The sequence below is a fragment of the Saccopteryx bilineata genome, chromosome 2 (assembly GCF_036850765.1).
Source record: "Saccopteryx bilineata isolate mSacBil1 chromosome 2, mSacBil1_pri_phased_curated, whole genome shotgun sequence".
NCBI classification, from domain to species: Eukaryota; Metazoa; Chordata; class Mammalia; order Chiroptera; family Emballonuridae; genus Saccopteryx; species Saccopteryx bilineata.
In genome coordinates, this window is record NC_089491.1 from 35992172 (window position 1) to 36005297 (window position 13126).

At 40.3% G+C, this 13126-nt stretch overlaps 1 protein-coding gene across 5 annotated transcripts in view; it reads right to left on the reverse strand.

The window, feature by feature from the left end:
- Window positions 1-13126, reverse strand: part of FRMPD1 (FERM and PDZ domain containing 1) — an 89811-nt gene that overhangs the window by 39317 nt on the left and 37368 nt on the right. For 4 of the 5 annotated variants that reach the window (XM_066256714.1, XM_066256716.1, XM_066256715.1 and 1 more), the window contains 3 exons: window positions 11159-11248; window positions 3515-3672; window positions 2634-2736 (listed from right to left, as the gene is read on the reverse strand). In XM_066256714.1, coding sequence (XP_066112811.1) covers window positions 2634-2736; window positions 3515-3672; window positions 11159-11244 — 347 coding nt within the window. In that variant the 5' untranslated portion in view covers window positions 11245-11248. Of the gene's footprint in view, window positions 1-2633; window positions 2737-3514; window positions 3673-11158; window positions 11249-13126 lie in introns of those variants that run through there. The other variant, XM_066256719.1, reaches the window with a different exon arrangement.

Below are 13126 nucleotides of genomic sequence, written 5' to 3' on the forward strand. Positions count from 1 at the left end.
CTGTCCCAGGGTGCCCCTTCTAACTTGAGGGACTCTTCAGATACCTGCCTCTACCATCTAGTTTATGCCAACAGCCACTAAATTTAGTCTATATGATGGAGAATTCATCCAGTTGCTATGACCACTAGCTAGGTTTATATCCAAAAAGCAATTTAAAGAGAAAACATAGCAATAATACAGATATTTAGGGTGCTGCATCAGAAAACTTAGACTAAACATTTCACTAAAAAGAATGAATGTGTGTGAACGACTTTTATCAGGTAAAAGCCAACGTGTTTATGGTTAGGCACACAATGTCAGTGTAATGAGCCCAATCACATAATCAAGACGCCAGACATTTTTGTCTTGTTATCTCATAGATTCCCAAGTGACCAAATCAACCAGCTAATTGCCAAACTTCCACTTTGACTTAGAGAACAGGACTGAAAAATCCATTCGTATTTTCCTTTTTCCTTCTCTATTGCTACATAGAGAAGTAGTTTGCAAAATAATTTCATTTAACTTCTTGCAATACGAACACTGAGGCCAAGCACTGTGAGCGCATTACTTCTTCAGATGGATAAAGTCAACCCACGTTTCTAGGTGCCTCTTTTCCGTTTCATATACTAACAGGCCCTTTCTAAGATAATTCACAACAAAACAAGGTCCAAGTGTTCTCCTAAGGACATTTTGGCCTCACAGAGAGTTGGAGGAATTAGGGAGGTTTGGCTGGTTTTGTTGTTGTGCCATTTCCCTTTGCTTTTTAAATTTTTTTCCCATGTAAGTAACAATGACCCTGGGAACTAACTAAGCTAAAAAAAAAAAAAAAATCAGCGGGGATTCCCACACGCAGCACGGCAGAGCACACAGATACACAGAGAGAGCACGTCAAGTCACATCCCTGCTCAGACGTTCCATGGCTTGCTCTTCCAGGAGGAGAGTTCCACCTGAACTTGTGGTGTCAGCATTCACGACCCTCCATCCCCTGGGCCTCACTTCCCAGAACTCCCCTCCAGCATGCGGTGCCTTGGGCAAACTGAAGTGCTCAGTGCTCCCTTACTCCGCACTCAGTCACTCCTGCTTATCTCTTCGTCTGGATCACACTTCACCTCCACCTTTGTGGACCAAATGTTATCCAGCGGTAAAGAGACAGAGGAAATACTGACTCCCCTCTGTTTGTCAAACCATAACTCCCCCACAAGTTGGAGGACTCTGTTTACAGCCCAACTCCCGTTTCCCTTGACACAGCAGCTACCCTCAGTCTCAGCAGGGGGTGCAGGTGCTGTTTCTGTATCATCAGCCTGTATGTGTCTGGGCAGTGGAGCCCCTTTGTCCCACGGGGTTCATTGCCTGGGGAAGGTGCTCAGTGAACAGATACGGTGTCAGTGTTACCTAGACACCCACATTCTGCTGTACTGCTTTAAACTGTAAATACTTTGGTTCGTTAGTTAGAGTTTGATCTAGCCTGGCAGAAATATTAGTAGCGCTGAAAATCTCAAATTCACTTGCTAGGATTGATCACCTTTGAGAAAAATTTTCCCAATAATTGGGAATGTCATGATTTCTATTACCATACTTCATTTTTTAAAAAATGAACACCAAATCTCTTCCTGTCCGCCCCACCCATTCAACTTGTCCTCCAGCAATTTGGAAGCAATGCTGGGCTTGGCTGAAAGATTGTCACTTTGGGCACTTTGATGGATTCTCTGTAAATCTTAAATTGTGTGCCCACGTCTGTAGCGAGACAATGCTTCCTGGGGCGGAGACCACATTCTGTGTTTTCATTTTCTCTCTCTGGCTTTGTTATTGTTATCTATGCTCAGGGTGTGCTGCACATGATATGCCCTCAGAAACGGAAACCACCCCAAACCAGATCAGCCACTCACAAAAAGACACAAACTAAAAAAGCAACAACGATGCATTGTCAAGTTGGCTTTCATCTACGTTTTCATTTCTCTTTACTCACATTAAAATAATTAAAAAACAGTATTGATTGAAAAATCTAAAAGACAAAGACTGCATGCGTCTCTATAATGACTGTTAGTCCTCTGCTCTCCTGTCACCAGCATTCCTCCTCCTTAAAACCAGGGTCACCAACTGTCAGCGCCAACCATACCCACTCCTTCGACTAAGCATCCACTGTGTGCCTGGCCTCAAGGAGATCACGTCTAGGCAGAAAGTGAGGCATCAACACAAATCACAATGACACCCAGTAGAAGGTGGTAGGTGCCATATCAATGGAACTACATGTACTCCAACCAGGCTGTGTCTGCAGCATTTAAGAAGAGACATCAAAAGGGTTAAAGAAGAACAAAGAGACTGAGGATCAATTTGATTCAATCTTTGACATATATTACAACAACCCTACAAATCCTTAGTGGGCAGCACCTATGTCTTTATTCATAATTACAGTCCCTAGCACAGTGTCTTGGGCATAGCAAGTGTTTGATAAATGTAGCATCCTGTGCCTCTCTATCACTCTGTCAGCAAATGAAAGAGAGATAGTAACCAAGATGGAATTCTAAGATGAGGCTGGCGGTGCTGCTCTGAAGGAGCCTGGACCCTACTAAAATCACAGGGAGATCATCCTTGTCACCCATTTCTGCTCTGTGCCGATCTGCATGACTCTAAACAATGGAAGACAGTTTATTTACCTCAGAATATCCACTGCTCGTTCATAGGAGAGGTCTTCAGCTGGCTCATTGTTCACTTGGAGTATCTGATCTCCAGGGAAGAGTTTGCCATGAGCACAGCCTCCTGTTGGACAGAAAAGAAGTAACTGGTGCTTGTCCCAGAGGGCCTCACCACATGTACTACAGCAGTACACCTGAATGGCAGCCCCCTAAACCCCCCCAACCCAACCCAACTCTCAGACAGTCTTGGGCTCACATGGATCTCTGTTTTCCTGTTCACAAATCATGGACAATGTACCCATCATCCATCACCTTCAAGCGATGTTAGGAGACTGTCCTGGGAAAGACAGCCAGCAGAACTCCCTGAATCAACAGAGCTGTTCTACTACATTCATTTCTAAATAATTGAGTATGTGTAAATTGAAATTAATACATTTTAATAGTCCCAGGCCTACCATCAACAAATAGGTAGAGGATGAAAAAAAATTAGACATTTCTGGCCTGCTACACTTCACCTTGATAGAGCCTATATTTTACAAAGACTGGAGTGAAAACAAGTCAATAATTTCTATTACTGCCTGACCAGAAACTCTCCCCAGCTCAGAGCATGCAGAGTTCAAAGAGGAGCGCTGGCTGATCCAAACACTGTCCCTGCTCCTGAGTCTGGCCAGTGAGCCTAGGGTTCACATCAGCAAGTAAGTGCACTTGGGGCTTCCTCCCTCCCAGCACCAAAGGAAAAAGGTGCCAAGTCCAAGAGAGAATTAGGTCAGAATTAGGCATGCCCTTTCTAACTTCCTGGGCCTGCATTTTCTGCACTATTACAGGACAGAGATGGGAAGAGAACAAGGGCTATTCCCCCCCCCCAAGCCAAACTCCTTTTCCATTTCCCAGTCAGCCCCTACCTGCTGTGACGGCCACCACTGTGAGGGGAAGGCTCTCGGAAATGTGAAATCCATAGTCCTGCAGGAGGGCATCTTTGTCTATTTTTACTGTGTGCTTCACAGGGGTGAGGGTCTGGGTTGGGATCCCAGGGGGGCTGTCAGCTGCAGCAACTTTAGCCCTGGAAGAGAAGGAGTATGTAGAAAAGAGAGACAGAGCATTCTAACTGGTGCTACAAACCAGGTAGCCCTAGGCATCCTGGAGAAGGAAGATGTAGAGCTGAACCAATAACTCTTCTTAGACAGAGGTAAGACACAAACGCCAGGAGGTAAATCACCAAGTAGCACCGTGCTCTAAAAGAGGTCATGAGCTGCTATGGGCACTCAGACAAGGGGAGAGCAATTTTAACTGCAGGGTGAGGTGGAGTGGGACAGTACTGTTGCTTAGTGGATGGTGGTAGTCGTCGGATGGATGGATGGATGGATGGATGGATGGATGGATGAATTGGTGGGTGGGTGGATGTATGTATGTATGTAAAGATGGATGGATGAGTAGGTGGATGGATGGATGGATGGATGGATGGATGGATGGATTGGTAGGTAGGTGGATGGATGATGGGTGGGTGGGTAGATGGATGGATGGATGGATGGGTGGGCAGAAGGCACTGCTTAAACAGAAGTACAGAGAGGAAAAACATGGACAGCAAACAAAATGAAGAGTTGTTCGGTTTGGATGTCTGTGGATGCCTGCTTTACTGTGTCTTTGGTGATTCCTTTTTCTTTTTTTTCTTATGATGAATTTTGCTTCCCCTTCAACTTTATACTCATGAAGATTCCAATATGAAATTCCAGATAGTGAAAACTCTCTATATTATTCCTTAAAAACATATATGTTCTCTGTCTACCAAAAGTCAGGTAAGTTGAAAGTTGTAATTTCTATCTCTCAAAATCACAAAGTGAGTCATAAACTATTTTTTATTAGTGGCAAATGATTTTTCTCCCTTTAAGAGTCAATGGTTTTCTTTCTGGGGAAGGTCAAATAGTGATGGGTTGAGGTGTTTACTGTCATTATAAACTACAGAAATGTGGAGAAGTAACAGCTCCCTCGGGGCTCTGCAGTTACAGTCTATTATTCATTCTCATCTATTTACCAAACACTGTCAGGAGCTCTGACTAATGCAATTGGATCTCACTTATCTGAGAATCACCTCTCTGTCATTTATAATGATCTCCCATTTCAACAAGGACCAGGAAATATGAAAAACACCCTCATGTAGCCAAAATGCATGCGACAAGTCCAAGTACAAAGTCTCCTGCACATTATCCACCAAGAAGCTCCTCAGACCCTGGCTTAGAGGAGGCTTAGGCTGTCTGAATAGAGGATGGCCTGACTCACGCAGCTTAGAAACAAAGAGAAGATTTCTTCTAGGCAAGCACTGGTAGCACTGAGAAGTGTTAGCAGACAGACCTACTGAAAGGGAAGAGATAGCTGTGAAAATTTATACTGAATAAAAGTCATAGCTATTCCTGATTTTAAAAAACCTTAAAACTCTGAAAGGGATTGTCTAAATATAATAAATAACATACTATTCTGAAAGCCAAAAATCAATATCTACATCCCTGTAAAAAAGCAACAGGAAGGATACCGTGGACATTACTCCTATTTAATGTAGCAGGAGGAATGCTTGTAATAGTTTTCACAGATGGAAAAACAATAAGCATAATAAGCAGAGGAAATTTAAAAGTACCACCTTTTTAAAAAACATGATGATATACACCTAGAAAATGATCAACAAAGAGAACTGCTAGTGCTAAAAAATATAAGTTTGGTGAAGTTGCAGGATAAAAACACAACCACATAAAGCATTCAACAATCATTAAAAACAGATTAGCTGAATATGCATTAGGCAGTAGACATTCTCAATGAGCTGATGCAATAAAGGAAGACATAAGTATTGATAATTGGACAAAGTTATGCTGGATTCCAAACTACAGTAGTCTCCTTGGAGTTCCTCAAATACACTGGTCTTCACACAAGCTCTTCCCTCTGCCTAGACTCCACCCCCACCCCAACAGAGATTCTCTACAGATTTCCCCAATACACCCTACCATGCACTTTACCTGCCTAACTCCAACTCTGTCCTCTGGTTTTGACAGAAATATCCCACCCTCCCTGCTGAACACACCTACTGAAACTGTGCATCCCTTGTGAAACATACAACCTATTTCTAATGATCAGTGTGAAGTCTCCTGTTTGATTATGGTAGTATGGCAAAAACTATGCCTTGTCCCATGGGCTGAATTAAATGCTAGGCATAGCGCAAGGCTTGATAAAATATTTGGAGAACAAGAAAAAACAAACCCTATGACATGGTTAACTAGAATGATGCTTTTCAAATGGGTAGCCTTATCTGACTTGTCCACTTGGAAAGGTACATTCTTCAACAATGGTGGACAAATGAGGTCCTACTGTGCTGACTAATCCCTGGACAGTGTCAGTAGCTTTGGCCCAAAGTCTGGATTTGACATTTTCCCCAAAGGCCATGTTTCAGCTTTTGTTTGGAAAGGGATTGCTTAAGAACATGACCAAACCACGTCCTCTTCACAAAAAAATATGTTCAATATTTGACGGGGAACTGAAGGAAATGATCTCTGTAGCAAAATTTTTCTCCTGATGCATCTTATAAATGTCAAACTGAGTGCTGGTAATCCAAAAGCCTATGTCTGCTGCCTTTGTAATGGTTTCAAATTATAAATCTAAAGTCATTCCTATGATTTTACATTGGAACAGAGGTAAGACCTGTGGCTACACTAATGGGATTCCTGTCCAAACAGGATCTAGACTAAGGTAGAATAAGGAAAAAACATGTTAAATTTATCACGAAAATAGTCTCATGTAGACTAATTCCATATTTTATTGACTATCAGTTCATATTGAGATGATCAGTAACATGAAAAAGAAAAAATACTGGACTATGCTTCAAACATTCCCTGGCTTTTTATTGGTTTTTTTAACAACAAAGAATTCACCTCTGAATTCCAGCAGGATATGGAGAAATTATGTTGAATCTATGTTTAAATACTGTATTATGTTCATCTTGAGTAATTTAAAAAACTAAAGTCTGGTATTAGCTGGATGTTTAATTGAAGGTTTATTCAAAGAAATAATAAATAGAGGTAGTAGGCTGCACCAGAAAGAAACTTAGGATTATGCTCGCGGCTGTGACAGCTTCTAAAGGACCACTGAATATATATGTTGTGAGTGCAGTGCTATAGGGCAACAGCCTGCAGCTGAGAGGGGGAGAAATTATTCCATTATTACTTTAAAAAGGAGATTCAGGAGATGATGGCGACTACATACATGCCATGCAGGAGCTTCCAAGCCTATTCTCCTTGGATTTTTCCACTCTTGCCCATGGGTCAAAACGCAATTAAAACCTGGTACCTGTAATAGTCTTTCTACGTCATCAGAAGTACTAGAAACGTCTAATAAGGCCATCCCTAGAATTAGTAAAGAGACGATGGGAATGAACACATAAATTTGGAAACCAACAGCAAGGGCTCTGACACTAAGATGCCATGATGCATGTGTGTGCATGTGTGTGCACATTAGTAGCAAGATTCAAGGAAGGCTGAAAGAAATCATCTTATACAGCTCTGGGGATAAAACTAAGCACCAAGTAGAAGACATCAAGTTGCTTTAATCTCTTTGTTTCTTTATATCTTGCTCTATAGAACTAACATTTCCAGATTAGGCATAAGAAAATCCAGTAACTCTTATGCTGAATTGTTTTAATAATAAAATAAAATTATCTAATGTACTCAATTCTATTTTCTAATAAAAAATGGGCAGGTAAGAGTAAAACAATTGAAAACAAGGATAATAAAAGTCTAATTTAGTAGATAATAAATATAAATAGTTTTAATATACAGGTGTGTGAAATCAGAAAATTAGATCAATGGAATAGAAGAGCTAGCCTAGAAATAGATCCAATTTCCCACTCACAGACTCAGGAATTTCATGTAAGATAAAAGAGGGGTGATAAATCAGCAAAGAAAGGAAAGATCACTTATAGTTAATGGTGAGGCAAACTACTTTCTACTTTGGAATAAAGCAAGTTAGATCTTCGTCTCATAGCCCATACCAAAATAAAAAATTAGATAATTAAATGCAAAGTATTTTAACTATTAAACTGGAAATTAATTAACTTAATTAAATTAATTATTAGGTGAGGATTTTCTAAGCTTAAAAGCAACCGAAGAAACTGCCAAGAGAATACCATTTAACACTAAAACCAAAACTTTTGTAGAAGATAAAAAAATTGGTATAATTAAGTAGACAAATATACTAAGTCTTTCTTATTTTATCACTTCTACAGCTATACAAAGCTGTTAAGAAGATGCCAATTAAGTTCAAACCAAATGCTTAAAAATTAGTTTATGATGTAATGTCACTATGTTTCAGCTTTTATAAAGTAGTTTGTATTACATTATTTATACAGAAATTCAAAACACATCATAGAGACTGTTTTGGGAGATTAGAGAGTGAAGAAGAAAGAAAAATTCAGGATGACTCTCAGGGTTCTTGATTAAGCAAATGAGTGGTAGGTAATACCATTTACTCTACTCCAGTGAAATTGCAATCATATACCCCAAACTTAGCTTTTCCCTTCTTGATCACCAAGTAATCTGAGGACACCAAGAACTGAGCCTGTATTGAAGGTGCAGAATTAGAGATGAGAAGCAATTTAATTAAGGCTACTTGTGATTTATCCTAGAAACACAGAAATTACATCTTCCATGGACACTGCTAGGAACCTTTCCCTCTTTTTCTTCCCTGTCTCAAGCACTTGGAAAACAAAACTCTCTAGACATGGAAAGATGCTCATTAGCATCATTAGCCATCAGGAAAATGCAGATCAAAATGAGATACCACTTTACACCCACCAAGATTGCTACAATAAAAAAAGACAGACAATAACAAGTGTTGACAAAGATGGACATTAGAACCATCATACTCTGCTAGTGGAAATGTAAAACAAACAAACAAAGAAAATGGCACAGCGCTTTGGAAAACAGTTTGGTAATTCCTCAAATGTTAAACATTGAGTTGCTCTATAACCCAGCTATTCCACTCTTAAATATTTACCCTAGAGAAATGAAAACATCAATTCAGACAAAAAGTTGTACACAAATGTTCATAGCAGCATTATTCATAATAGCCCCAAAGTAGAAACAACCCAAGTGTACATTAACTTATGAACAAAGTAAATATTCCATAATGAAATATTATTTGAGAATAAAAAAGGAATGAAATACTGATATATGCTACAATATAGTTGAACCTTGAACACATTATGCAAAGTGAAAGAAGCTAGTCACAAAAAACTACGTATCATATGATTCCATTTAATGTGAATATCCAGAATAGGAGAATTTATAAAGACAAAATAGATGAGTAGTTACCTGGAATAGGGGAGTGGCAAATGGAGAATGACTGGTAGTGGGTATGAAGTTTCTTTTGGGGGCATTGAAAATAAGAATTCTAAAATCAGATTGTAGGGACTGTTGCACAATTCTGTATATATACTAAATATATAACTTCCTAGAGATCAATGTTACATTTTATTGATAGTCAGTGAGAGAAGCTGAATATTAGAGAGTTCCAAGGTTGAATATTTAGGCAAGAACAAGTTAAAGTTATTCCCATCTCTTTTCTGCAGGAGTTCTCAGAGCCTCTAATGTGCTAAAATGCACTATGAATCACCAAATGGGGGCAAGTTTGAGTAGGATATAGGCTGCATCACTTCCCAAACAGATCTGACCATGAAACTTTTTCAAGGAGCTGCATCACTCCAGGTTTTGAAGAACCAACTTTAGGAAACAATGCACCTAGCAGTTTTCCCATTTGTTCATCAAGCACTATTTAATCCAGGGGTCCCCAAACTACGGCCCACGGGCCACATGCGGTCCCCTGAGGCCATTTATCCGGCCCCCGCCACACTTCCGGAAGGGGCACCTTTTTCATTGGTGGTCAGTGAGAGGAGCATAGTTCTCACTGAAATACTAGTCAGTTTGTTGATTTAAATTTACTTGTTCTTTATTTTAAATATTGTATTTGTTCCCGTTTTGTTTTTTTACTTTAAAATAAGATATGTGCAGTGTGCATAGGGATTTGTTCATAGTTATTTTTAGTCCGGCCCTCCAACGGTCTGAGGGACAGTGAACTGGCCCCCTGTGTAAACAGTTTGGGGACCCCTGATTTAACCAGGAGAATTGCAGTCTCCTGGAATTCAATCACCTCTGGGCTATGAGATGAGGCTGATACTTTCCCTGCCCTAATAGAGCTTACAATCTAAAGGAAAGAAAAGGGATATGCTCAGTTAAGCTGAACACACTAAGCGGAGCGCAATGCCAGTGCTACAAATCAAATACTATGGGGCCCTATGGGAGAAAGTAACTCTGTGGGCTGGGGACCATTTCACAGGCGACACAGCACTTGAGTCAGACCTTGCACTGTGGGTTGGTTCCGGACAGGTGGAGATGGGAGGAAAGGATCTGACACAGGAGCCCAGGTCTAACTACAGGGTAGAAGGGGGGCAGAAGTGCTTACAGGAAGGGAATAATGAGTAGGTTATTTTAGCTGCAGTATGATGTGAAAGAAGCAGAGTAAGAAGACAAAGAGCTGGAAACGATAGCAGGTTGATCATGGAGAGCCTTGAATGCCAAACCCAAAATGTTAAACTCATCCTAAAAGAAATGAAAACCCATTAAAGGTTTCTGAGTGAAGAAGAGAGGGTGGCAATGGTCCTATACAAGTCTCTCTCTGAGCCTTGGCTGTTTCATCTGTAAAATGGGGCTAATTCTACCAGCCTTATCTCATCATAGTGTGTGAGGATCGGAGCACTTGGCCACAGGGCTGTGCAGCTCTGAGCAAGGTTTACTGCTCAGCAGCAGAACAGCTGTTTCCAGTTCCTTTGGAAGAATGTGTGTCTCAGAAACACCTGACATGTGATCTTTCATCTGTGTGGCAGGGCCAGATGGGAAATCTGAGACGGAAAATGAATGCTTTGAAACAGAGCATATTTTAAGTTCTCTTGTAGCAGTCAAATCAGATCTGTATTTGATTTCATTTTATTTTTGTTTAGAATGAAACAGGGACTGCAAGGAAGGAACAGCTGCTAGAAACAAAGACTGGGCAAGAGTATAAACAGCAGATTGTCTGCCCCTCACATGAAGTACGAAGACAAGGGGTGTGTGTGAGATAGGGAAAGAGACAGAGAGCGAGCATACATGAGTGTGTGTTCGAAGGACTATGTTTATGAATGTGTATATTCCAGAGTGTATATAGGTGCATGTGAGTATGAATGTGTTGGTGTGTGAGTCTGTCTCTGTAAACGTGTGAATGAGTTTGGCGTGAGTGTGTTTGTGTATCTGAGTGCACATCTGAGTGACAGAGGGGTAAGAATTGGAAGGGGGACAGTGTAGAGAAAGGCACTCCAGCAAAATTGCTGACCTGTTTATATTGTACTTCCCTCACCATATGGTGTAAGAACAATGCCAGCCGAAGATAGTGATCCCCAGGCACTGCCCAGAGTGGCAAAACCTCCTCCCCTCTGGACACCAAACCTTTGCAGACAGAAATCTCTGCTTGCCCAGGAGCCTTACCGGGCTGAGCTGTCCCGGGAGCGCCGAAGCCATCTTGCCACCATTTGTTCTATTCTGTGTGCTCTCCGTGTCTCCAGCTCTTCCATTTATCTGAAAGGAAAAAGAGTTCTCTTAAGAGGCCAGTAAACATATTTTGAAGAGGATTCTGACAAGTCAGTATGATGCTTCCTGTATTTGTCCATTTTAAGACATGCTAATCAAATAACTAGGGCTCTTCTTCCACCTGAAATGAACATAAATATGTGCTCAGTGTCCACAGAGTACACAACCTTAGCAGCCCTCTGCCCTGAGGAGTCCACAGTCTTATGGTAAACAGAACGGCCTTACATCTTAAACAGTTAAACATAAGGTTTGGGTTATAAAATAGGTAAAGTTTCTCAAACTGTGACTGGGACCAGTGTAAAAGACATGCCGTACTGCCTGACACTGCCCCACCCCCACTGTGTGTGTACCTGGACAGCGTAGCTCAGTCCTGCCAGCGTCAGGAAGGGCACACACGTGCTTATTCTACTGGGTGCTGCTTCTTTTGCTCACTAGTTTATATTTAATTTTTGAATAGGTAATTCATTTATATATTTCAAACTCTAGACTATAAAAAGAATATATAGTTACTGTATTGTGCACTTAAAAATTTGCTAAGATGGCAGATCTCATGTTAAGTGTGTTTGTTCTTAACACAATTAAAAAAAAAGTGCAGTGAAACGTCTCCCCTCTATCTTTACTGGCCTTCATCCACCCAGTTTCCACACCCATTTGTAATCACTGCTCTCCTCTATTTGTCTTTCCAGAGTTTCTTTAAGCTTATACAAGCAAATAAAAATATAGATTTTATGCTTCCTCTTTTTAACACAATGCGCATAGTATACCATACACATTGTTCTGCACCATGCTTTCTTCTCCTTAGAATATAGTATATCCGTGATATCTTTCCACACCAATACATAGAGTGCTTCTTCTGACAACTGATTATTATCTTATATGAAAGAATGTATTGTACTTTAAAAAGCTGTCCTCTCTTTTTATTTTTGACAGAGACAGAGAAAGAGTCAGAGAGAGGGACAGGTAGGGACAGACAGGACGGGAGAGAGACGAGAAGCATCAATTCTTCATTGTGGCACCTTAGTTGTTCACTGATTGCTGTCTCATATGTGCTTTGACTGGGGGGCTACAGCAGAGCCAGTGACCCCTCTCTCACTAAAATAAATAAATAAAATCTTAAATAAATTTTGAAAAAATATAAACAGTATTTGAAATACTGTAATTTTAGATATATAAAAGGTTTCAAAGCTAATACAGAGAGTTTCTACATATACCCTTCCTTAAGTTTTCCCTTGCTCAAGCCAGCAACCTTGGGCTTCAAGCCAGCGACTTTTGGGCTCAAGCCAGCAACCATGGGGTCATGTCTATGATCCCAGGCTAAAGCCAGTGACCCCGTACTCGAGCTGGATGAGCCCAGTGACCCCAAGATTTCAAACCTGGGTCCTCTGCGTCCCAGTATGACACTCTATCCACTGCGCCACTGCCTGGTCAGGCAAAGCTGTCCTCTCTTCAAAAAAAAAAAAAAAAGGTAGTCCTTTCTTGATAGATATTTGGGTTACTGCCAATCTTTTGCTATTCTAAATAATACTGTAATCTATCATTTCTGCATGTATGCAATTATGTATCTGCATAAGTTCCCAAATATTAAATTAAGTTAAAATTATATGCATTCATGCTTTGATATAGATTTTGTCAAGTTACCAAAACAAAACAAAAATCAATATATGTGCTTGAGATTCCAGTTTCAAAAACTATATATATATATGGTCTACTGGAAAGTTCTGTCCATTTTTGGAATAAAACAAAATACAAATTTTTCTTACCGTCAATAAACTTTATTAAATAATATAATTGCCATTATTATTAATGATTTCTTGCCAGCATGAGGGCTATTTGTATATCCCATTTTTGGAAAATGTTTTATCTTTT